The 25,610-nt window shown below is 50.6% G+C and overlaps 1 protein-coding gene across 1 annotated transcript in view; it reads right to left on the bottom strand.

The window, feature by feature from the left end:
* Nucleotides 1-25,142, bottom strand: part of EDARADD (EDAR associated via death domain) — a 62,578-nt gene extending 37,436 nt beyond the window's left edge. The window contains exons 1-4 of the mRNA XM_026504018.4: nucleotides 24,913-25,142; nucleotides 15,550-15,608; nucleotides 11,706-11,745; nucleotides 208-266 (exon numbers count right to left, since the gene is read on the bottom strand). Coding sequence (XP_026359803.3) covers nucleotides 208-266; nucleotides 11,706-11,745; nucleotides 15,550-15,608; nucleotides 24,913-24,943 — 189 coding nt within the window. The 5' untranslated portion in view covers nucleotides 24,944-25,142. The remainder of the gene's footprint in view (nucleotides 1-207; nucleotides 267-11,705; nucleotides 11,746-15,549; nucleotides 15,609-24,912) is intronic.
* Between the last annotated feature and the right edge of the window lie 468 nt (nucleotides 25,143-25,610).

The raw sequence follows: 25,610 nt of genomic DNA on the forward strand, positions 1-25,610 counted from the left end.
CTGGATTAAAGCTCCCATGCAACGGGGAGTAACAAAAGTTGTATCCGTGTGCTCTATCACTGGGCTGTTGAAAGATCATTTCCAGACTTATTTTATTACCTAAAAATCCTCTTCTTTCTTTTCAAAGCTCTGGAAGATAATTTCTAAACAACTCTAGATGGATAGGGAAGAAGCTGAGGGTGAAACTAGAGCTGAAACGAGTCTTACCTGATGTCGCACCTCACAGTCTGTTGGGCGGTTCGGAGTGATGGCGTCACATTCCCCAGCTGCGGGAAAAAGACACAGGACTTCATAAAGAGCGCGCTCTGACACGTAAGGCCTAGAATCAGGACTCAGGATTACATGCTGCTTGGACACCTGGTAAAACCGGGAAGGCGCGAGGTCTCCTGCTCTCTCCGCGTCCACGAGTAAGCCCCCTGAGCTACACCCCGCTGCCTGGGAGGTCACCAGCCACAGTCCCCGCGCACCCCTGAGTACCAAGGTTCAGTTCCCTGCCAGCCCACAGAATTACTCAGAGAAGCCAATCACATCCTCCCCAGGGAACCAGGGGCCCTTCGTCCTCCCCCCACCCTCACCACCTGCAGCCCCAGGTTGTTCACGCCGCTCCAGAGGGCAACCCCCGTGACCCTGAGTGGCTTGCAGCGTTCCCCTCCCCCAGGCCATGAGGATAGTGACCCATAAACTGCTGTCCATCCCATCCGTCCAGTGCAGGTATGTGCGGCCGTCCGCCTAACCCCGGGGCAGGATCCTCCCTTAGCGTTAGGGGTGCACAGGAGGTGGTCTGACAACTGGCCTCACGACCAGCACGGCCCGACCACTAGGGAAGACACTCAGTCAGACTGAGCTAGCGGCAGGGGCTTGGCGGGGGCTGCCTGGGACAGGACTGCCAGTTGCTGGCAGACGTACGCTTGCTGTCTTCCTTTGATGTCTGTCCTCTCTTCCCACCTAAAATGTCCTCGTCCCCAAGGTGAAAGCTGTTGTTCACCATCTGTCCCCCACTGTGATGTGTTGTCGGGTTCCACCGATGTTGGGCAGGTGAGCTGGGAGGATTCTAGCTCTAAGCGCCCTGGCTGGTCACTACGTAAGTCCCAGCTATCAAGGGCTGGGCTGGAGCTCTCGGGGGGCTGTGTCCAGCCTGGTGGGTACTTGGGCCAGGCGCACAGGCACTGTGATCGTACATGGCCAGTATGGGTGTGGGGATGGCCCTTTGGGAGGTTTGCAGAAACCAATGAGATCACCACCCCAGAGAGAGTAAGACAGGGCTCTCTGGTTGTTCAGGTACAAACCTTGACTTTGCCTGTCTCCTATGCTGTTGCTTCCCTCACTACCAGCACACAAGCTCTCCTGACCTCCAAGGGCAACGTGGTTTACATCCATGGCAGCCCGTGGCCCGGGAACTGCTTACGGTATGCCAAAGGACCGACCCTGCGATCGCGGGCCTCATGGGCCCCACCTGACCCATAAGCAGTAGGACCTTCCTGGAGGTGGATCCCGACCCCAAGCAGATTGACTGGCCTTCCCTATGAGGTGGGCCATCAGCTTCCCCAGCCTGTCCCTATAAACCCCCCAGAAAGTCTGCACCATGAATGATCAGAAAGTGAATGACGAGGGGAGCCTGTGTGGCTCAGCCATTAAGCATTTGCCTTTGGCTCAGGTCATGATCCCAGCGTTCTGGGATCGAGTCCCGCATTGGGCTCCCTGCTCAGCAGGAAGCCTGTTTCTCACTCTCCCACTTCCCCTGCTTGTGTTCCCTCTCTCGCTGTCTCTCTCTGTCGAATAAAAGAAAGAAAGAAAGAAAGAAAGAAAGAAAGAAAGAAAGAAAGAAAGAAAGAAAGAAAGAAAAAATGTGAGACTTTATGCAGGTAGAAATAAAAATATTCCAAGGGAATCTGCAGAGAAAGCATAAAAGACAAAGGAAAGGCAGGGCTGTTGCAAAGCACAGTGTCAGCCCGTTGCCTGCTGGCCACTGGGCCACCCGTGCCTGGCTGCAAAGAAGATCCTGATCCCCAGTTACAGGGGAAACCCATGGTCCCCCTGCGGCATGGCAAGGGGTTAGTTCAAGCCTGACGCAAGCCTGGGGTCCCGAAACCACGTGCGAGCCACCACTGCCGTATGGTGGGCAGCCGCGGCAGGCCCCAACCCCCACAGTGCTGATTTGAGGCTCTGTGGAGGAGGAAATGTAGAAATATGAGCAGAGTAGAGGATTCCCCCACCTACTTGCACCCAGAATTTATCCAGTGACGCAAAAAGAAAAGGGGAAGGGAAATGAAAGCAAGATGGACAGAAACCTGGATACTGGGGAGGAGAGAAAAGGAAAAATAAAACTAAAAACGGAGGTGCACAGGTGGACCCACTGACAAATCCAACATTTACTACAATCATTTATACAGCCCACAGATGAAAGAGTGCTGGATGGGGGGGGCGTCGGGGGGGCTCAGTAGGTTGAGCATCCGACTCTTGATTTCAGCTCAGGTTGTGATCTCAGGGTCGTGAGATTGAGCCTGCTGTCGGGCTCCACGGTGAGCGTGGAGTTGGCTTGAGATTCTCCCTCTCTCCTTCTGCCCCTCCCCCCACTGCACGTGTGCACACAGACTCTAAAAAAAAAAAAAAAGTGCTGGATGCCTCCGTACCTGATGACATAGGTTCTGAATCCACTCTAATAGCTGCTTCAGTGCATGAATTGGCAAACCCTCATGGACTTAATCAGTGCTGGGGCTCGAATTACAGTTACTCCTGGAGATGCCGCTGAATGTCAACATGGTTTCCCCCATAATCTGAGGAGAGCTCCTGCATGTAAAACAGAGGACTGGCACGCCTCACCCTGACCGTGAGACCTCCTGCTTTGCCTCAGTTTCCCACGGTCACAGCACCCATTGCCCTGGAGCGTCCCACTGGGGGCACAGCTGCTCTGACTCCATGAACTATTATTAAATCTTCACAGTTAGATGACTTGACAAAATGGGACCCCATAGACCTCTTAGTTCAAATAACTAATATGGCCCAATGTAAATTAAACAGGACCTTCAAAGATCAAAAATTATTATATAAGCCCTGATGAGGGAAAGGCTGATTATCTACTGCTTCTCCATTTAACAGCTGAATTTGGCCTCCTCTTAAACCTGAAAGCAAATGAACGGCACCTCGAAGCGCATTACTGCACCCTAATGTGGCCCCACACCGATGCCCGGTACTACTGAAACCGCTGGCTCCGTCCGATCAGCCACGAGTAAACGTCTGGCCATTACAGATTTGGCCGATATGTTCTGTGCAGTGTCGGCTTCAGCAGCCTCTGCGCTGCCATGAGCCTTGATCTGCAAAGGCTCCCACACGTGGTGACCGGGCTCCCCACGGGTACCTACCAGCCTCGTCCTAGCACACGGTCTTTGCAGGCAAGGTCTCAACTACACCCGGCCTTCTCCAGGATCACGGGTATGACACTACATGGATGACATCCTCCTCTGAGGACATCCATTTGACATAATCATCCAAGCCATATAAATATCCATAAAAGAGCTCACAGAAAGGGAACGGGACATTGCCCCCCAACACAGTGCACCGCCCGGCCAACTTGGTTAAACTCCTAAGACTCTTCTGGTAACCATCTCTGACACTGCCAATAAAGAGTTATGGACCTTCTCAGAACCTACAAGTTAATACAAGTCCAACATCTTTTAGTTCCTTTGGAATTCTGGAGGCAACGTATTCCCCTTACATATTTACTTACTCTCATTGCTACAGTTTCGTGCAAATTGGTCCACCTCCAACAAAAGTCTACGGTGAGCCTTCTCAGAGACCCCTTCAGTGTCAGGGTTTCAACCACCTCCTCCCACTTCTCCTGAAGTCTCTGGACCACCGTAATAGCCGTAAGTTGTCCACGGGCTTCTGATGCAAGAAACTGCTCCTCTCTCTACACCATGAGAGCAGCGATTGCTGGCTGCATGCTAGGCCCTTCTGGAAACAGAGGCTCTCCCTGATCTGTACCTGTGAGCCTCCATGCCCTGCTGCCCACTATGCCTCGGGTCACAGAAGCAGCACCGTACAAGTTTGACATAGCTTCTAAGGCCTTGCTACTCAGTGGAGCAAAACCTAGGCCCTCCGGCATATTCCACCCACGGGAGGGGATGTCCCCCACTATCCTCAGTCTCTTGCTGGATGCCATGGTGCTGGAAGAGATCACTCTGCTCAGATTCCTGGGTTACCTGGGGCGGGGGGGGGGGCTTCAGATCAACTGAGCAAATAGCCGTGGGAGCTCGTAGACACTACAGACGAGATCACCACCATCATACATGATGGAGCCCATTGACAAGTGTGCTTTCCAGCACTTTCAGGATGTTCCTGATAACAGATGGGAGTCAAGGGTCAGCACAATTGGCCAAACTTCAGGCTGTCATCTTAGTGCTGGATGCCCTGGCCAACAAATGGTCCCATCAGCACTTTTTTTTTTTTTTTTTTTTTAGGAACTCTTGAATCATTGCCTGGGAGACTTGTCCACTCTGGGGTAAAGAACTCTGGGAATCTCTTGCCTCACAGATGAACAGACTATAAATCAAGGTAACAGATGTCTCTTCTTATAAGACCACAATATAAGGCCTCGCTAGACTACTCCCTAACCCCTGGAGTTCAAGACATTACTGGACAGGGACAAAGATGTTCATTTCACCTCTCAGAATGCACAATGCCTGGCTCTAAAAGGAGCCATTCAATGGAACTTCCATCCACTCTACGGGCAACAGATTACATCGAAAGGTATAATGGGCTCCTCACAGAATTCCTGCTTTACTTACAAAGTGCAAACAGAGCCTCTGCCTGGGGTGACAATTGTCACAGGCACGGGTTATCTTAATTCATGCCCTCTGGGGCCGTGCACTCACTACCCCAATGCCACACCACATGGCCCATTCTCTTCTGGTTAAGTGCCTGTTTTGCCATTTAGGGACCGTCTCTACCCTGTAAGTCTCGCTCGTCACTAAGATTTAAATTGAGGTCAAGGCACCATGGAGTGAACTGGAGTATAAGATCTAAGATTAAGACTCAATGTCATGTGCTGTCTTGACATCTGGTAAAATCAGGAGGGCCTCGAACGGCCGAGGTACAAGCTGTCCACACTCTGCTCCGTGGATAAGGCCCCCTAGCTAAACTCAAGCCACAGTCCCCACTCACCCCTGAGTTCTGAGTTTCAGTTCCCTGCCAGCCCACAGAATTACTCAGATGAAACAATCACATCCTCCCGGGGAACAGGGGCCCTCTTCCTCTCGCCACACTTACCACCTGCAGCCCCGGCTTGTCCACGCTGCTCCCGAGGGCAACCCCCTGTGACCCTGAGTGGCTTGCGGTGCTCCCCCCGCCCCAGGCCGTGAGGATAAGTGACCCATAAACTGCTGTCCATCCCATCCATCCAGTGCAGGTATGTGCGGCCATCCGCCTAACCCCGGGGCAGGATCCTTCCCTCAGCAGCCAGGTGAATAAGTGGCACTCCAAACACGTTCCCCTCTGCTTAATACCACATCAGAATTCACTGTGCTGCTCTGTTCAGCTGACATCTTACTAAGCCTAGCAGGTAGCAGGCAGTGGGATTGCACCTGTCGTCATAGCTCAGCCTCTTAAAGTCAAAGCAAAGCCACGTCAGCGCTATTGTCAAAGTGGGGATTGCCAGTGGAAGTCAAAGAACCCGCAATGCATGACCCGTGTTTAACACCTTTCAAAAACTTCACTTGGGGAAGAAACCTCCATTCTTAGGTTGTTTGACTTAGGTGTTAACTTCGCAGCTCCCCGACTTGTGGTGAGGACGGCACAGATGAACTGATTTTGGTCCCATCAGATTTGAGTCTTTACAGATTTTAATACTACTCTCTAAACAGTTGACAGAAATCTAGGATGCTATGAAAGAAAGGTTTATGCGAACTTTTAGAGTTATAGCCTTTAAATAAAGAATCATTTATCAGGGGCCAACAGCTGAGACCGAACGAGAGATTGGCGGATTCATCTCTTGCATTCGTTTTCATTCACCTATGAAGTGCCGGGCTGCTGGGTTTGTTCAAACAAGGGGCTACATTCATGGCCTCCTACATGATTCCCCTTAATCGTATGATCTGAGGAATGTCAACTAAAAGCATGGTTCTTCATGAGGATTCTATTCTTTTGACACAAGAGCAGTAGAGATCTCACCTGGGCCTACACTTCTCAAGAGACAGTGCCCAGCGTTCAGGCATCCAAAGCACCTGTGCTGGTTAAGAATGCAGATTCCCAGGCCCCACACCAGACTTCCTTACCTGGAATTGTGGGGCCCCCAGGAACCTGACATCCAACAGGCATCCCACAGAATCCTGATGCATTACAGCAAAAAGTAACAGACGTGTGATTTCCGTCACACTGATTCTCAGAAGGGCTCCTGTCATAATGGTCAACCCAGCATTTTTGTGAAAGCATGTTTTTATCCCCAATATGAGGACAACCTGAACTTACATAGTTACTTTTGTGAAGTGGTACCCCAAACACTCCTGTGGTCATATCCCTCTCTCTCCTCTCTACCCTCCACAAAAGGAAAAAAAAATTGTGCCAGATGGGGGCGCCTGAGCAGCTCAGTCAGTTAAGCATGTGCTTTTGGCTCAGGTCATGATCCCAGGGTCCTGGGATCGAATCCTGCCTCAGGCTCCCTACTGAGCGGGGAGTCTGCTTCTCCCTCTCCCTCTGCCCCCCCCCAAGCTCGCGCCCTCATTCTCACTCGCTGTCTTTCAAATAAATCAAATCTTCTAAAAAAATTGTGCAGGCTGGTCACCTTTGTATTTAAATCATAATTTGGGGGAGAAAGGTTGATTTGGGAGTTTCCTGTAGAGTCCCAGTCAAGGTTGAGTGGGAGGCCATGAACTTATGGAATGAGCAGGACCAGGACACGGCAAATTGTGCAGGCAGGAGGGGTGGTCAGTCTCCTCTTAGAACAAGGACGCCTATTAACAAAATGCTGTCAGTCTATGAGGGGAGAAATTGTACAAAATACAACATATGGGCTTCCAAGTTTTAGGGCAAACATTTTTACTTCTGAATTATTTTAGTGAATTCCTTCATATTTGTTTATTTTTCTCCTTTTTAAAATTGAACCACTACTTCTACACTTAGTTAAAAATTGCTCTAAAAGGTCCCCCCAAATATCATCTACGCTTGAGTTCAAATGCCTCAACTTTCATAATAGAATTAGTCTTTATGTCTCTCTTTTTTTTTTTAAGATTTTATTTATTTATTCGACAGAGAGAGAGACAGCCAGCAAGAGAGGAAACACAAGCAGGGGGAGTGGGAGAGGAAGAAGCAGGCTCATAGCGGAGGAGCCTGATGCGGGGCTCGATCCCATAACGCCGGGATCACGCCCTGAGCCGAAGGCAGACGCTTAACCGCTGTGCCACCCAGGCGCCCCTATGTCTCTTTAACTTAAAATTCTCCACAAAATATTTTGAACAATAAAAGAGCAGGAACCCTAGAGAAAAAGAGGCTAAAATCCTGATTGATTTATGACGTATTTATGTGCAATGATTTCCCCTCACTGTGAAGAGTGGCTCAAAAATCGGAATTTTTTTCCAAACACATTTTATCTCAAATTGTGAAGAGTCGCAGTCCCTCCAGAGCACTCGAGCCAGCAGTTCTACAAGACATCAGGAGCTCTGACATAAAATAAGCTTCACTCATGTCGCACACTGCACAATCTCATCCTTTCTGAAGGTTGTGTGACATTCTACTTCTCACACACACACCCCGCATCTTCTTCATCCATTCATCTGTCCACGGACACGCGGACTGCTTCCATAGCTTGGCTACCGCAAAGAACGCAGCTGCAAACATAAGAGTGCGTCTATGTTTTCGAATCAGTGTTTTCGTTTTCTTTGGGTACATACCCAGTCGTGGTATAACCGGATCCTATGGTAATTCTGTTTTTAATTTTTTTAAGGACCCTCCATACTGTGTTGCACTATGTCCTACACCTGAAACTGATGTAACGTGTGTGTCAACTACACTCAAATAGAATAACAGTAATCACATAAGCCCTGAGTGTGGCGCCTGCAGACCGTCACAGAACAGCTCTCAGAAAAGACGCCGGACAGAACGAACCCCCTGAAATCTCTAAAATTAGGGGAGGTGGTTCTCGGTAAGAAAACAAGTTTAACAACGTGCTTCGTCTCAAAAATATGCTGATCGCTGGAGTTACCTTAGATTTCCACTGTTGGTTTGTGGTGAAAGCACATAATTCAGAGCCACTCTAGTCTGGACCGTGTGAGGAAGAGTTTAAAACTGCCCATGAGGACTATGAGAAACAAACTGAGGACTTCAGAGGGGAGGGGGGTGGGGGAATGGGATAGACCGGTGATGGGTAGTAAGGAGGGCACGTATTGCATGGTGCACTGGGTGTTATACACAACTAATGAATCATCGAGCCTTACATCGGAAACCGGGGATGTACTGTATGGTGACTAACATAATATAATAAAAAATCATTTAAAAAAAAAATAAAATAAAACTGCCCATGAAGACAGCAGGAATATACCAGACGTGTAACAAAGATTTTGTGAAACATGCCTAATCTGCTTAAGAAAATAAATTTTGAAGACTTTTTAACCATATGGAAATCGGTCAAGTTAATTACAGGCAAATCCTCCTTTAAATAAATCAGGACCCCCTAAAATTCACTTAAATGTCAGAGTCCAAGCTCGGACTTAATTAGATTACATTTATTTTTAAATCTACACGTTAGTTTCCACACTGATTCACATGGGGTTTCTTTCTGTAAAAACATTTACAATGAAAAAATGACCATAAATGTTTAATGATAATATTGGCCCCATTGGTAGGTGTTAAAAAATACTAGCAGATATCAAGTCATAGATATTATTATTATTATTATTTTTAAGGATTTTATTTATGTATTTGACAGAGACAGCGAGAGAGAAAGCACAAGTAGGGGAAACGGCAGCAGAGGGAGAGAAGGAAGCAGGCTCCCCACTGAGCAAGGAGCCTGCTGTGGGGGCTCGATCCCAGGACCCTGGGATCATGACCTGAGCTGAAGGCAGACGCTTCACCGACTGGGCCGCCCAGGCACCCCAAGTCATAGACATTATTGAATGCAAATGTTGAAGGTTTTTTTTAAAGATTTTATTCATTTACTTATTTACAGAGAGAGAGAGAGAACATGCGTGCGTGTGAGTGATTGGGGGGAAGGGCAGAGGGGGAGAGACTCTCTCCACTGAGCAGGGAGCCCAGTGCGGGGCTACATCCCACAACCGTGAGATCATGACCCGAGCCAAAACCAAGAGTCAGACGCTCAACCAACTGAGCCACCCAGGCGCCCTTGGAGTAAGTTTTTAAACTTTTAGACGTTATGTATAAGATGATGTATTTCTTTAGAGGTAAGAAATCATGTGCTTAATTATACTGTTCTCCGTGAATAAGGATAGAAGATCTAGTCACATTTCTCATAAACGTGGTTTTCACAGTCATGTTACTTATAAACTCATCATCAGTTTAATTAAGGTTTTGTAAATCTCAAATTCCAGGAGAAACCAATAACACAGTTACTATAGTATCAGGTTGCTAAGCAACCAGTCTTTTTTTTTCCCCCCCCCAAAACAGGAAATCACTTTCAAGGGTGTTAAAAAAGATCTTTAGACAGATCAGACCATGACATTGCATTTCCAGAGTCCCTGCAGCTCAGTGGTCGTCTCAAGCAGTCCTGTTTCTGCCATGGGGCTGGGAAAGCATCCTCAAGCCTGATCTCGCACACTTCCTTGGCCAGATTTCCCTCTGCCATCTGATGTTCGCCTGTGTCAGGCACCGTCCTGGACTCATTTCACTCGATGCTCACTAGCGTTCTGGGAGGAGGGGGAGGGGGAGGGGGAGGGGAGGAGGAGGAGGAGGAGGAGGAGGAGGAGGAGAACACCGTCCTTCCTACACCAGGAGACAGGAAACTGAGACCCTGAGATGTCGAACCACCATTCTGAGGGTACTCAGAGTCCAGCACGTGGTCTGGCTACAGTTTGGTTCTCTTGTCTATGTGCCTTCCTGGCGGACACACCAAATCCTTGAAGCTTCTTAGGTTAAACTGAGGTCTGCCTCCCAGCCCCTCAGGTGTGCATTTACACACAGGTTCCTGGGCCTGGCTCCAGACCTACCACATCGTGATTTCAAAGCAGCTGGGCCCAGAACCTACATTTTAAACAGCCCCCTCCCCTCCCCTGGTAATTCTTCACTGCACACTGAAGTCCAGGGAGCAGCACCTGAGACTGCCTCCCCTCTGCCCCTGGTCACCTGGCTGGCATCTTCCACCTTCTGGCTGAACTAGAGAATCGAATCACAGACTGGAGGACTCGGGACACTTAGAAGTCATTCACCAATAGGGGAAAGGGGGAAGCGAACTTGCCAGAAGCCTCCCCAAGTACAGCCAGGATGTGGACTCAAACCTGGCCTTCGGTCCCTCTTTCCTACATCACTGCCACTCCCAGGGGCATGAATGAAACCTAGTTGTGTAGTTTCTGGGTGTAAGGCGAAGAGTCTGGTGAGTAAGGACTGGAGGGAGGGGAGCCTTGGCAGAACCCTGCACTTAACTCCAGGTGGACCCTGGCGGGGAGCTCCCTCCCCACCCTCCGGTCGGGTGACCCTATCACCAGGACTGCCAGGAAAACCCACATTAGCGGGTGCTGGGAAGTCCTACCTCTCCAGGAAGCTGGGGGCCCCCGACATCTCTGAAGCTGGTCAGATCTGATTGTCCCCCACCCCGTCCACCCCTCCTCTCTGGCTTGTCAGCAAGCACAAGGTAAATGCTCCAGGAGGGCAACCAGACGGCGTCCACAACAGATACGGCTTTGCAAAGTGCCCCACAGAAGAAATTACAAGAGGCTAAGCCTAGCCATGTCTGTACCATGGCTAAAACATTAGTCTGTGAATTACAAAAGATAGGTTTTTTTGGGTTTTGGGTTTTTTGGTTTTTTTTTTTTTTTTTTTTTTTGCTTTTTGCTTTGGGGACTGACAAGCATCCTTTGCCCCTCTGTCTAGTAACAGAAGCCTCTTTCCTGTGGTTTGGGTGGACTTCACTCCATGCCCTCCCCCAGCCAACCTCAAGGCGCAGACCTGACCAGTGTCCTCCATCGTCCTGAGGGCAACAACTGATTCACGCATGGCCACGTGACCCAAACTCCCCGTATGACAGTCATCCCTAGAACTGTGCTGTGGGCACGAGGGGGGCGCCATCTTGACGGGCACCGTGTACAGCTGGAGGTGTCGGTGACCATCTTCCCTGCCGTGAAGGGAAAGCCTGCCCCAAAATGGAGCCAACACAGATCAAGACAGAGCCATGAGAGACACAGAGACTGAGCCTGACAGCATCCTTTAAATGCTTGCACCCAGCAGCGTCCAAAGACCCTAAGCCAGTGTGTCCCTCCTCCCTTTTTAAAATGAGCTTGAGTTAGGTTTCTGTCACTTGCAACGCAGAGTCCTGGCTATGTTCACTTTATGCATCTTAAAAACACCATAGGGATTTAATGTATAATTTGTAATGAAACGACTTATAGATTTCAATAAGAAAATCCATGCCTGAGATAATCAACAAGTCAAAAGGTAAATTGTCACTATGTTTCTGTTTAACAACTTTAAGTAACGAGAGATGACTTTAGTGCTTTGTTCAAGGTATTAAAATAATCACAAGTTCAAGTAGTTATATTGAGTGTACATACCTTTAGGGAGTCCCGTATCTTGAATGGGATATTTGTCTGACTGTGGAAACCAACAAAAGAGGAGAGTTATTTTTAAACGTCACAGTTCAGTTATAAGAGCAAAGTGAAAAGAAGGCTTTGTTTGGGGAAAGTCATAATTTTAGTTTAAAACCTTGCAACTTTCTAGCCATGGATTTATCAACAGGCCTGACCCATTGCTTGTTTTTATCCTCAGCCTATAAAAATGAAATCAAGGTTGACAAGAAGTTAATGTTGGAATACGAGACACAATAATCCTTCCAAACTTCCTCAGCTCTGACCGCTAAACCACACTTCTCTTTTCTGCAGTGCTATCCCATCCCCATTTCCTGTAGTTTAAAATTGAGGAGCATTTCTTTTCACAAATTATGGGGATAGACCAATTTCTTGTCCTCATTTCTGTGGCATTCCTTTGGATCAACAAGCCTGTGGACGAGGCAGTCCTCACTCTTGTAAAGCTCTGTCCTGGGGTGACCAGGATAGGATTCAAAAGCCAACCAGCCTCCTGACTGCACAAGGATGTCGAAGATCTACTCAGTTCCTCAGCACGGGATGGGGGCAGTACCATGGGAGGGAATGCAAAACGGCAAAGGCTCTTACAATCACGTGTTTCTTTCTGGAAACTCTGACTTCCGACTGAACAATGTTGGCCACTCTCTGATGACTTACACCAGACGAGTGGAATGTGCCCAGCCCCCCTATCCTGTCCCCCAACCGGCTTGGCTCCTACTCCCCATCTGGGCCTTTGGGTCCACCTCCTCCGGCCTTGAAAAAAGGCTGCACCTTCTAAGTGCCTGTAGGTCTCACACATGTCTTCCTCTGACAGAGGAGAAAAAGAAACAAACGTGGAACCAAAGATTTTATTTTAAAACCCCTTCCTTGCAGCTTCTTTGGAGCTCAACACTGAAGTTTCAGAACTTCTAAAAGCCTCGAACTCCTCTTCCACTGGAGAACTCCATCAATCATTAATCACGGAGAACTCAAAGTCAAATTTTCCCCGAGACTAAATTCTTCTAGATAGTCTGTTCCCCAGAGCACGGAAAACACACCTGCACTGTAACACTTATCAGGCTGTTTTTAAAGTATGTACTTGCCTATTTCCTCAGACTCAGAGCTTTTTTAAAAAAGGAACTATGATCTTTGCAACCCCACATTCTGACTCAGTGTTAAACTTCAACCAAAATCTGCGTGAAGGAACCAACAGGCTGGAGCAAATGCAGGTTTCCTGGAGTGGCCGACATTTGAGCTAGGCGTGGAGAATGCCCAAGAACTCGGTGACCAAGAGGAAGGAGCACAGTGATCGCAGGTGGTGGGCACAGAGGAGCAAGTTCAGGGCGTGTGAAGGGTGACGGGTGTAGAAGCAGAGATGCACGCTAGAGGGGGCACGGGTGGACGGGAAATGATGGAGCCAGTTTACATGGAAGATTCTGGAAGTGAGGTGAAAAGATTTAGATGGGTGCCATTCCAGGTTCTTGGGAAGCTTGGCCCATCAACTGGACGGAACAGTGTTAGCACCCCTGGAAGGTGAGAAGGTGTGGGGAGGAGTCCCGTAGGTGAGGAAGCGGGGAGATTTTCCTTGCTGGATGGAACAGTGTTAGCACCCCTGGAAGGTGAGAAGGTGTGGGGAGGAGTTCCGTAGGTGAGGAAGCGGGGAGATTTTCCTTGCTGGATGGAACAGTGTTAGCACCCCGGGAAGGTGAGAAGGTGTGGGGTGTTTCAGCAGCAGCAAACAGCTACACATGACTGGCTCATCAGGAGGGATGCTGAGATGAGGTCATGGAGCCATGACCTCATCTGCCATGTTGAGGAGTACGGGTTTCATCCTGAGCACCTGCAATGTTATGGGCTGACCTTGTATCCTCCCAAAAAGTTCTGTTGAAGTTCTAACCCCCGGTACCTCCAAATGTGACCTCATCTGGAAATAGGGCTGCTACACACTTAGATAGAGGACTAGTTAAGATGAGATCGTACTGGAGTGGATTGGAGCCTCCAGCCAATAGGACCAGCGTCCTTACAAAGAAGAGACGCAGACCCACGGGGAGACCCCGGCCACGAGCCAAGGCAGCAAGGGCGCTGGAGGGATGCAGCTCAAAGCTGAGAACCACCAGGGGTTGCCGACCACCACACAGACCAGCAGAAATGAGAAAGGATTCTTCCCCACCAGTTTCGGAGGGAGGAGAAGGGCCCTGGCCTTTCCAACCTGCAGGAGTGGGGGGCACTTAGGTCCCCCGCCATGCCGTCCTCTGTTGTGGCAGCCCCAGCAAACCGACCCAGGGAAGGTCTGGGGAAATCACTGTGCCCTGGCACGGAGAAGTGAGCAGAGGTGGCCGTGACCCTCAGTGAGAGGGAAGGAGAACCTGATGTGGGGAAGAGAGTGGGAGCCCGAGAGCAGCGCAGGTCGGGCGCCGGGGAAGGGGACCGGAAGGACGAACTGAGTGCACGTTCTAGCAGCCAAAGGCTCTCGTTCGGGGCTACTGCCCAGGGGACGGTGGGCGACAGCCACGGGGCCGTCCCGCACTCTGTCGTTGTGCAATGCAGGGGCAGGGGATGTTTCCATACTGATTTCCGCCATGGGTCCAGCTTTGTCCCCCACAGTGCCCCTTAGCGAACTTGCGGTGGGGACTCGAGACACAAGGACAAACACCTCAGGTCTTCAAGACACTGAGGTGCCTCGTGAATCACCAAAGACTTGAGGACATTTCATTGAATTACATTGTCTAATGGTATTGTGCTGTGTACTTTATGTCATTCTAACTAAATTAGTGAATCAGAATTTTATTAATCAGAGTTCCTCTCCTCCAATTTTTTTTTTAAAAAAAGGAACGTGTCACACCCTATATGCATAAGAACACATGTGATGTTGCCAGATGCACGGATCTGGTCCTAAGCAAGAGGCGGTCCCACCCAGGAGAGCCGCGCTCCAGTCTGGGGGACTGTATACGAATCCGTTAGCTTTCATGCTTCCTCCGCGGAACGGGGCGGCCGTCCTGCCATCTCGGCGATCACGTGGAGGATGCAGAATGCTGTGTGCGAAATCCTTGGTGAGCCTTCAGCACCAGACACGCCCCAGAGTGGTTCTGGGAGGGCAGGGCCTGAAGCCAGCTGCCGGGTCTGCATCCCGCCTGGGCGGCTTCCACGGGGGGCCACTCACCGCAACCCCTGCGTTTCTGTTTTTCATCTGTAAAATGGGCAGGGCTTACCTTATAGGGTTGCTGCAGGGAATAGATGCGGTAACACATGTGAATCAAACAGCGTGTGCCCAGCTGGCCAAGGGGCCAGCCCCCAGTAACTGTACTGCAGTCCTGTTTTTAATTTCCATCTCATGTTAAATACTTTGAAATTTTTAAAGATCTTATTTATTTGACAGAGAGAGACAGTGAGAGAGGGAACACAAGCAGGGGGAGTGGGAGAGGAAAAAGCAGGCTCCCAGCGGAGGAGCCCAATGGGGCTCGATCCCAGAACGCCAGGATCACGCCCTGAGCCGAAGGCAGACGCTTAACAAGTGCGCCACCCAGGTGCCCCAAATATTTTGAATTTTGAAGAAGAGGAAGTTAAAAGTAGATAGACAAGTATTAAAAATAGACAAGTATACACAGACCGGATGTAATCTAAAAAGATCACAAGAACAGAATCCAGTACCATTTTTCGCCCTGAGAAACCCAAAGCCTCTTACATCACAGAGAACACGGTGATAAAGAAATTTACCTTGGGAAAACCTGACTTTGGGGTTTCTGATCTTCGTGTCAATACTGAGCAATAAAAATGTAACAAAGGCACACAAGGAATAACAAGCGTTCTCCCCATCGATGTAAAGACTGTAACTTACCGTGTTAAAGGATAAAGTGCTGGGGTCCGTGTCTTCCACTGGCTCCTTTGCCATATGATCTGTAAAAAAAAACCAAAAAACAAAAAACAAAAAAAACAAAAAAATCCAAATGGAGGGTATTCTCTGTAATTTAAGAGCACAGACGTGTCCTTTGAGAACCGTCTTCATATTGATGCAAGACACCCTACTCAGGCTTGAGAAAAACTTACTGTCAACCATGACTGGAAACAAAATAGGAAGGAATGGGGTCTGATGGCACCAAGAAAGAGATTAAGACAAACTCTATTTTAAAAAAACACCATATTTTTGGGGTGCTTGTCATGAAGCATCTGCCTTCGGCTCAGGTCATGATTTCAGCGTCCTGGGATCGAGCCCCACATTGGGCTCCCTGCTCAGTGGGGAGTCTGCTTCTCCCTCGCCCACTCCCCCTGCTGCTGTTCCCTCTCTTGCTATGTCTCTCTCTGTCCAATAAATAAAATCTTAAAAATAAATAAATAAATAAATAAATAAATAAATAAATAAAATAAAATAAAAAACACCGTATTTTGAACCGTTTACCTGTAGAGATCTACAGACCCTCGGAGTTTTATATAACAATGGATATGCACACATGGTACCCATGACTCTTTGGTGTAATTTGATTATATCTTTGAGCAGGAATGACATGATCCTGGTTTCTCCTCTCCATGTTTCCCACTCTTCTGTAATGCTATTTTTTTTTCTCAAATCGTTTTAAAATATTAAGCTTCTGGCTGTGGTTTAGGTAAATTAATAAAGCCAGCAACCTCCCAGGATCATTATTAAGCAAAAAGTGATTTTGATTTCCCAAGATGTTGCTTCTTAGTTACCACACTTGTTGCATTTAAGGAATTGAATGAGGAAAAACAGAAAAAGGTATAGGCCTCGGTCGAGGCCACCACTAGATCTTAAGAGTTTGTTCAAAGTGGAAAAGAGCTCCCCCACTCCAAGACACCTGACCAGACATCTGCCAGAAAACTATGTTAATCAAGAGCAAATCCGTTTGAGTGCGGTCCTCTAGATTTATGCAGTGCGCAACCTATAGAACCCTCAGCGGAAGCCTGACACCAGCCAAGATGAAAGTTGAGTTTAACTTGAATTAAGTACACACTGTGCACCAGGCACCAGGCCCAGGAAACACCTTTGGGGATTCTAAGGAGCACAGCAAGATGATTTGTTGATATGTTAATCTGTGTTTGTTCTCCCTAGATGTCTCCCTTCTAGAATGTGTCTGGGGTTTCCACAGCTCTCTGCCCAGCACATGTTGATGATGCCCGAAGGAGAAGCAGTGTGCAGGGAACACCTCTCTGTTGGTTTTTGACAGGCTAGTCACTGGAGAGGTTAAATGGGGTGGCCCAGTGGAGTGGGGACGCATGGAGACAGCCTTCTGCCAGCGTCCTCCCATGGAACAAGGGACTGTGCCCTGGTCGCTGGAAGGGCCCAGAGGTAGCAAGGCCACATCAGGGGATGCACAAAGGGGACTCCTCCGTTCTAGCAAAGAAACCGTGATTTGTGTCTGGCACAGAAGCAGAGTGCTGCCTGACCCCAAGGATATCGATGCCTACCCAGATGCCTCCCTAGTTCTCCCAGCACCACCTCATCCTCTCAGGTCCCTGTGTGACCCTAACAAGGGGGCCGGGGCCCCAATTCAGACTAAGCTGGAATTTCCTAGCAGCCCAGTAGAATACAGACTCAAAATGGATTTAAATCCATGGGATAAAGTAAGTAAGAACCACTTGTGCTCATTCCACCCTGAGTTCGCAGGACTTGTGTGGTCCAAGGAATAGGCAGTTACACCACAGAGCCCTTAGTGTGAAGTCACAGAAGTGCAGAATGATATGGAACTGAGAGGAGCAGCCTGTGCTCAGCCCAGGGTGCGCAGAGGCCATGCGGAGAGAGCAGCAGGAGAGAAGAGCCTGCAGGGGAACTGACAGCTGAGCCTGGAAGGATGAGCTGAAGTGAGACAGGAGAAGGGGGGGAACAGCATTGTAGGTAGAGGGAACAGCATGGGCAAAGGCCAAGAGATGGGAGAGAACACAACATATTCGTGGACTCCAGATACATCCAGCCAGACATACCGAGTGTGGTTATTGAGTTTTTCCTTTCCATGCTTCTCGATCTGGTTCCCGGCTGGGGAGAGGGTGGTGGACGCCACCTCCAGTTTCTTCCTCCCGCCCTCCTGTCACAGCCTTGCCTCAATAATTCCAGTTTCACTAAAGTGTAGCTGGACGATGATGATGTAAAACAAGCCCCCCACCCGTGGTGTGGAATGTTAGCAGGTAACAATAGAATTTCAGGTCCAGGGGCTGTGCAGGAGCTGGGGAGCTGGAGTACGTGGTGGGGGGGGTTCTAAACGACCCTCAACAGGATCTGTGCACATACCGCCCGCTACATCTATGACACGTTAGTGCCGTTTCCTGTAGAAAAATCAGCATGAGAGGAAGGAAATGGAGGGCATGGCTGGGAAAGGCAGAATCACCCCAAAATCCGCAGTGAGGAAGCCAACAGCACAGTTAAAATGAAGGCACAGTGGGCTGGGTGCAGAAGGCCTGGGCTCTCCCCGCCACGCCGCTGCTGAGAGCAGCGGTCTGGCCTTGAGTAGGTCCAGGGGTGACCTCGGACGAGCCTCGCAATGTGACCTTGGTGACTCCCCTAAGCGCTTGCTGCCTCAGGCTCCTTCCCCCGTAAAACGCAGTCGGGCCAGGAGACAGATGGCAACCCCGTCCACCCGCCTCGGACCCACGGGAGCACGTCTCCGGAGGCTGTAAGGCGAACATGAAGAGCCAGCCCAGCAACAGCACCTGTCTGGAGGCCCCAAGTCTCTTGCTTTGGTCCGTAATCTCTGAGAATAGATGGAACTTGCGACGGGAAGGGCACAATGAATTTAGGTTTCTCGTTGTCTGAGGCACGGCCTCAACGCGAAAGGGCCATCAGAAAAGGCCATGGGTTCGGACCTTCAGGGCCTTTGATGGAGTTCGCTGGAACCCCTGACGTAGGTCAGACCGTGGAGGGAGTTCTTCCACACACATCGTGCCACGTTCGCTCACCAGCCAGGCCCACGTGGCGCCCAGCGTGCTCTGCCTGACTCTGCGCCTTCCTCTGCCGGAAAGTCCTGTGGTTCCCGCTCAACTACCTCTGTTTGTAAGGCCCGGATGGCTGTGCACCAAGAAGATTATGTGGAGGAGGGCTGACCCTGGTTATCTGACACTGGTCTGGAAGTAGGAAGTTGTCCTAAAGGATTTCTGAGAGCTCCTGGGGCTGCACATTTACAATATCACTAACTCTAAGATCAAATCATTGATTTGGGAGCATTAAAATGTTTATTTTTACAGGCCCCAGGGAACAGCAGGCAGGGCCCCCAGGCAAGGCTCTGATATCAGAGGAGACAGGAGGCACAGGAGGGGCCAAAACAAACAAGGGGGGCCATGGGAGCTCAGGCCAGGGCTGCACAGGGTACCTTCTCTAGCTCTCGGCTGTCCCTCTGCTGTCTCGGGCAGTCCTTTCCTCCCACAGCCACCTGGCCTCTCCTGGATGGGTGAGTCTAGGCAGGGCACAGACCACACTAAATCAGCTGGCAACTGACCCAAAAGGATCCCAGTGCTGGCAGTGAGGACAATGTTTAATTTGTAAGAACATCCGGAATGTTCTCAAAAGGCCTGAGAGAGGCCCAGGGTGAACTCACACAGCATGGCCCTTGGCGAGGGCACCGGGCCTCGCTCTTGGAGACCTCTGGTGAGAGCCAACTAGGCAGGCTGCTTCTCGGGGCCTCCTGTCCCTAGTTGGCAATACTCACGGGGGAACAGAGAGCCTCCACATGTCCCTCCAGCTCTAAAGGTCGGTGCGTGGTGAGAAGCAGGGGCCCCAGAGGCAAAAGAGCATCTTCGGGCTGACGTCACTATGACACAGGATGCCACCGTCCATCACACCCTCACCCAAAATTCCACTAGAGCTCCCACTTACCTAGTGCCCATCTGTGCCTGTTCTCCACTACTTTCAGAGTTTCTAGAAGTTCACGCACTGACCACCACTGACAGTGGGGGAATCTCCGTCCAGATTGTCCCTTCTCATAAGGATGTCAGTTACAGGAGATTAGGGCCCACTCCCATGACCTCATTGTAACGGGATTACAGCTGCACAGACTCTAGCTCCGAATCAGGTCTCACCCTGACCTACGGGAGATTAGGACGGCAACAAGGTTTCCTGGGGGAAATGCAGTCTGGCCCCCCAAATTCACGTCCTTCCCATGTGCAAAATACCTTCACCCAACGTCCCCCACAGCACTAGTCATCGCAGCATCAACTCTAAGTCCACAACCTCATCCGTCCTCATCCACTCGGAGACCCGAATCTCCGCGGGAGACTTAGGACCGCGGACTGCACCCCACAGCCTCTCCAGAAGCCACAGTCTCGTATTCTGCAACACACGCCCTGTCCTGACATCTCCCTTCACGAGTCACAGCAGACGACGGCCAACAGCGCCTAGACACAGTTCCTCCGAGGAGGTTCAAACACCGCCTCTTGGCAAGGAGGTGGAGGAAAAGGGACCCTCTCCCACTACTGGTGGGAATGCAAACCGGTGGTCACTGTGGAAAATATGGCGGTTCTTCAAAAAGTTAAAAATAGAACTACCCTCTGATCTGGCAATCACACTCCTGGGTATTTACCCAAAGATACAAAAACACTAATTCAAACGGATACGTGCACCCCAATGTTTACAGCAGCATTATTTACAGTAGCAAATTATGGAAGCAGCCCAAGTGTCCATCGATTGATGAATGGATAAAGTGTAGTGCATATATATGCTTATACACACACACACACAGTGGAATATTATTTAGCCATAAAAATGAAATCTTGCCATTTGCAATGACACAGAGCTAGACAATATAAGGGAAATAAGTCAGAGAAAGACAAACACCATGTGAGTTCACTCATGCGTGGAATTTAAGAAACAAAACAAATGAACAAAGGGACAAAGAGAGAAACGAATTAACAGAGATTCTTAATTATAGAGGATAAACAGATGGTTGCCAGAGGAAGGGTTTGGAGGATGGGTTAAACAGGTGATGGGGATTAAGGAGGGCACTTGTGATGAGCACCGGGTGATGAATGGAAGTGCTGAATCACTATATCGTACATCTGAAACTAATGTAACACCGTATGTTAACTACACCAGAATTAAAATTTAAAAAATAAAATTTTAAAAAGAATTAAAAAAAAACACAAAACAAAACAAAACCCACCGCCTCTAAGGATGTTCTTTGGGAGCGACAAGGAGGGAAGCGTGTCAGAGAGCTTCCTGCCTTTCCCGGGCACCAGGAGCCAAGACAGTAAGGCCTTGTGTGCTTCCTAGTGACGAATTCAAGGCAACTCTTCGAACCCGGGATTTCAGAGTTAACTTATTTTTCCTTCATGATTATTTTGTGTGTGTGCGCGATGGCTTTTCTTTTGACCTACGGCTCTTCACGTACCTGGTTCTGAAGAAGCCCCAGAGTCCTAACCCTATCAGGACCCCGAAAGCTCTCAGAACAGCAATGCTGGGTGGCGGTGTGGATGCAGGATTCAGCCTCTCCTCCGGCCTGATTCTGCAGCAGCCCCGCTCTGTCATCCTCAGACCTCAGAGCAGGGGCAGGACCAGGGGCTCGGGAAGGTGCCCACCTAAGAGTGACTTCTGTGGAGGGTGGCCGAGCATGCAGTGTGACAGTCAGGCTCATGCCTACAGACGGGATGGAGCTTGAGAGAGGGCAGGGAAGGAGGAGGGAAGAGAGGGGACAAAGGGACCAAAGAGGAGATTCAGACAAGGGGAAGTAATTGGGAGAGAGAGAAGAAAATCTAGAAGACAGGCATGCAAGAAAGGAAAAGAGAGGAAGTTGGCATTGGGAAAGCTCACCAGCAGGGAAGGAGTGAAGGAAGCGGGGAGGGAAGGGGAGAGGGAGAAGGCAAAACTGCCGCAGGCCATGGCTCCCTCGTGCATCTGAACAAGAGCTGGCCAGTAGGGCTTGTCAAACACGGCGCTCACTGGCTGGTCCTGGTTTCTGCTTCCAGGGCTACTGGGCTTTGCCAGGAGGGCAGGCAGCCACCTGGGACCCACCTGAGCCCACAGGAGGGCTGGGAGGGGCGGGGAGAGGTAAGACGTGACTAGGCGCCGTCCTGAGCTGCTCCCAGCCACCAGCCTGGCCACGCGGTGCAGAAGGAACCCCAGAACAAAAGAAGGACACATGCCCGCAGCCGCTGGCCCTGGGCACTTAGCTCACTGCAGTGAATCGCACCACCTCCTCACCCAGGCTTTCAAAGCCTCTTTCTTCCTTCCTGGCTTTCACGTCTGTATGAACGCGAGCCAGATTTTCCTCACCTCCGACAGACGATTCTGACTCATCCCATGTTAGATTTTTATTAGTGGCAGAGATAGAGTAAGATAGCAACTGCAACTAGAATGACTATTTTCCTTCCATGTGATCCCAACAGTCTCATACGTTTTCTCCATGTAAAAAGTCGTCTCCTTCCCTTCATCTCATAACGTGGTCTAATAGTAAACACACACCTCTGTTAGACGCAGGTGCAGATACAAATGTCTTTTTCTTTTTAACTTTAAAAAGTGAAGTCAGTGAACACACCTAACTTGATGAAGTTTCTAAAATGTCAATCCAAGAAAAGCTTTTTGTGCCCAGTTTGAAGCGTCTGAGGTGAAATTTTTAAATCCTTTCGCTCACTCGATGAGGCAATAAGGAGTTAACCAGGGCTTCCTATGTGCTGAGCACTGTGTCGGGCGTTCTAGCTAAGGGGACATGCGCTCCATCCCAGAGCTTGGAGGTGAGCTGGGGAGAGACCGCAGTGACACAACCACAGCTGGACACGGAGGCCTGCGCTAGAAAGGAAAGAACAGGGCGCATGGACAGCGTATACCCTGGGGCTTTTGAGCTGAAGTCTGAAGAATAAGAAGGAGGTAACTGCAGTGAGGAGTGGTGGGGGGAGACGAAGAGGGTCTTCCCAGCAATGGGAATCACCTGTACAAAGGCTCGGAGACAGGAGGGATGAGGGCTCTCCAGGGGAAAAGGAGGCAGAGTGGCTGAAGGGCAGAGAGGCAGGGACAGAACAGACATCAGTCAGTTGGAGGGCTAGAGATGGATGTGCCGACTACTGACACCTTGTAAGGACTGAGAGTTTGTTAGAAAATCACTGCAGGTTTCTTAGTAGACAAATGACGGGAACTGATATGTCTTTGAAAGGCCACTCTGGCTGCTGTTTGGCGAAGGGGTTGGTAAAAGGCAGGTGTGCACACACCAGGTGGGAGATGAGTGTAGGAAATCAGGTGAGGGAGCATGGTACTTGATGGGGGTACACGTGAACGTTGCCTTTAACGAGTTCCACAAATGGGCACCATCTGGGGCTTCATTACAGCACTGGAAGGGGTAGCTGGGTGTGTCCTGGAGGTTACAGAAACACAGGAGAAAGGGAAGTCATTTTAGTCTTTTTTTAACTGGAGGAACCCTCACCTTATTGATAGAATTCCAGAGTGAGAATGGCTGGACATGAGGACCTCTTTGAGCTGTCTGAATAGGTTCTCCGACATCTTCGCAAGTGACAAGGAGACCCCTACCTTAGGAGGCTTCTCCCCTCTTTGTAGCCCAAAAGATTTCACCTACAGATTTGGGTTCTCCCTCTTAAAGTCAAGGAGACAGAGTCCTTCCGAAGGACACCCTCCTATCATCCTACCCTCTCATCATGCCTCATGTGCTGGGACTTCCCAAACCTATTGTTCCAGGTTGTGAGCATCCATTTTGGCAGGGCCGGGCCGACCAAGACCACCATGGGAAATCCAGATCCTGTAGTGCTGTTACGTAGGGTCACCTACGACCGTATTCGCTGCCCCGGTGGCCTCTTCACGCAGTGACTCACTGAAGCTTTTTACACATTGTTTCACTAGTAAGCCTGAGTTCCTGAGCCTTGTCTTCTCTGGTACCCTTAATTTTTAGGGGCCCAAGCGGATTTTACACTTATCCCCATTCAATGGATCCCTGCATCCCCAAGATCTTTTTGAATCCCCTTCACCATGACCACTGAATGAGATGGAGACCACTGTTGGTAACAACAGGCCTAACACCTCTTGGTGCTTCATCCATTAGGTTCCTGGAAGAGGAGGAGGATGTGGAGGTGAGTGGGGATGGGAGTGGGAGGATTTCTCCCCTCCCTTTCTGTTTTCCCAAATAATGGGTATGGAGGGAGGGAAAGGATATCCAGACTATTTATTTATTTTCCATCTCCCATCGATACAATGTTTACCATTCCCCACTTGAAGAATTTAGCTCTTTCTTTAGAATCTCCAGGAAACTCTCCCAAACCCAGCACACCAGGATGCCAATGTCGCTGTCTTCTGACTCACCTACAGATATTGTCTCTTCCTAACTGCTCAAGTCACAGACTCATGGCGGAATGTTCCAGCCCTGTCCAAGCCCAAGCAATAAACTAGGAAGCAGGTTTACCTAAGCAATTACATGCAGTTCTGTATCTGTGTGTATGGTTCTCTCCCTAGCCTTTCCAACCTCAGCAAAACAAGAAAAAGCCCCAGTGTGCCCTGGCGAACATATCGTTCATTCATTCCTGTGTTCAACAGTCACGGGGGATCCATCCGGCCAAGACCGTGGGAGAGCAAGGACGGAGGAATCCTGGAAGGTGAAGTCTGAGGAGGATTTCAAATCCAAATAAGAGATTAAAGAAAAACCTAGACTCAGTCCTCAGGTACACACAGCATTTTAAATTAAGGCTAGAACTGGAGGCCATTCTGATTAAAGGCCTCTGCAGGTGGGATCCCACAGGTGGGATCCGGCTCTCCCTTTCGTGCGTACACATTTATGAAAAGGCTCTGAGGGCCAATATACAGAACAAAACCATTAAATAAAAGTGAAAATGAGGAGAGAAGAGGAGACTTGAGAAGGCATGTGAGCGGGGAGAAAGGAAGGGGGGGGGGATGAAAATCACTCCTTGCGCTCTTGGCCGCCGGAGAAGTTTGAGAGGCTTGTTTCAACCTGGGATCCCGAGTCCAGAACAAAAGCTGCGCGGCCGCAGCGTGGGAAGCGGGCAGACGCGCCCCGGGCACGCGTGGGGGTGCCGAGCGTTGGGGGCCAGTGCGCCCGCCCGCGAGGGGGAAGCTCGCCGCGCCCTCGGGGCCCGGGCGCTGCCGCCGTCCCCGGCCCGACCCCGCGCGGACCCGGCTCGCCCCGGGGCAGGGGGGAATCCGGGGGTCTCGGGAGGCTGGGCCCCGACAGTCCCGCGGCAGCTGCGGCCGCCCCGCGAGCTCCGGGCCCGCGGTTCCCGCTCCCGGGGAAGGAGCGGCTCGGCGTCACTTTACCTGCGCGCAGAGGGTCGTCCGGAGAAGCCATGGGGCGCGGTGGGGCGGACGGGCGCCCGAGCGGGGCTGCGCGGCCTCGGGGACCGGGCAGGAGAGCGGGAGCGCAGGGATGGCGGGTCCGGCCGGCCCTGCAGTTCCGACGCGGCCGCAGCACACCCCCGCGGCGCCGCGCGCCCCTCCTCCTGCAGCACCTCCACCGCCTCCCAGACTCTCCGCGGCGTCCTCCTCGCGCTCACTTCCTGCTTCGGCAATTAGCAAAGCCCGTGCTCCGCGCCGCCGCCTCCCTCCCTCCCTCCCTCCCTCCCGAGGCGCGGGCCCGGCCGGGGCGCGGGGAGGGGCCCTCGGGGGCCCGGAGCGTCGCCAGCGTCGGCAGCGGGCGTCCTTGCAGCCTCGCGCCCCGGCTCAGCGAGCTGATGTTTGTGCGCGGCCCACGCCTGGCTGCGAAGAAATGATTAGCCCAGCGCTGGGCTGCAGTCTCCGGTCGCTCTGCTGGCTCCCTAATCGCGCCCGTGGCCAGGACACAGCTTTCCCGACGCAGGCCAGCGCTGAGATGCCTGCCTGCTCGTCTTCAGGCAGAGTATGCCGCTGCCTGATGGCACACACGACTGACTTCGATCTGAGTTTTTCTTTGGGATCAGTTATTACATGACCTCCAGGGTAGATGCTGCACAAAGGGAGTGAAAAGAGGGCGCCTGATA

Source organism: Ursus arctos, unplaced genomic scaffold (assembly GCF_023065955.2).
Source record: "Ursus arctos isolate Adak ecotype North America unplaced genomic scaffold, UrsArc2.0 scaffold_7, whole genome shotgun sequence".
NCBI lineage: Eukaryota > Metazoa > Chordata > Mammalia > Carnivora > Ursidae > Ursus > Ursus arctos.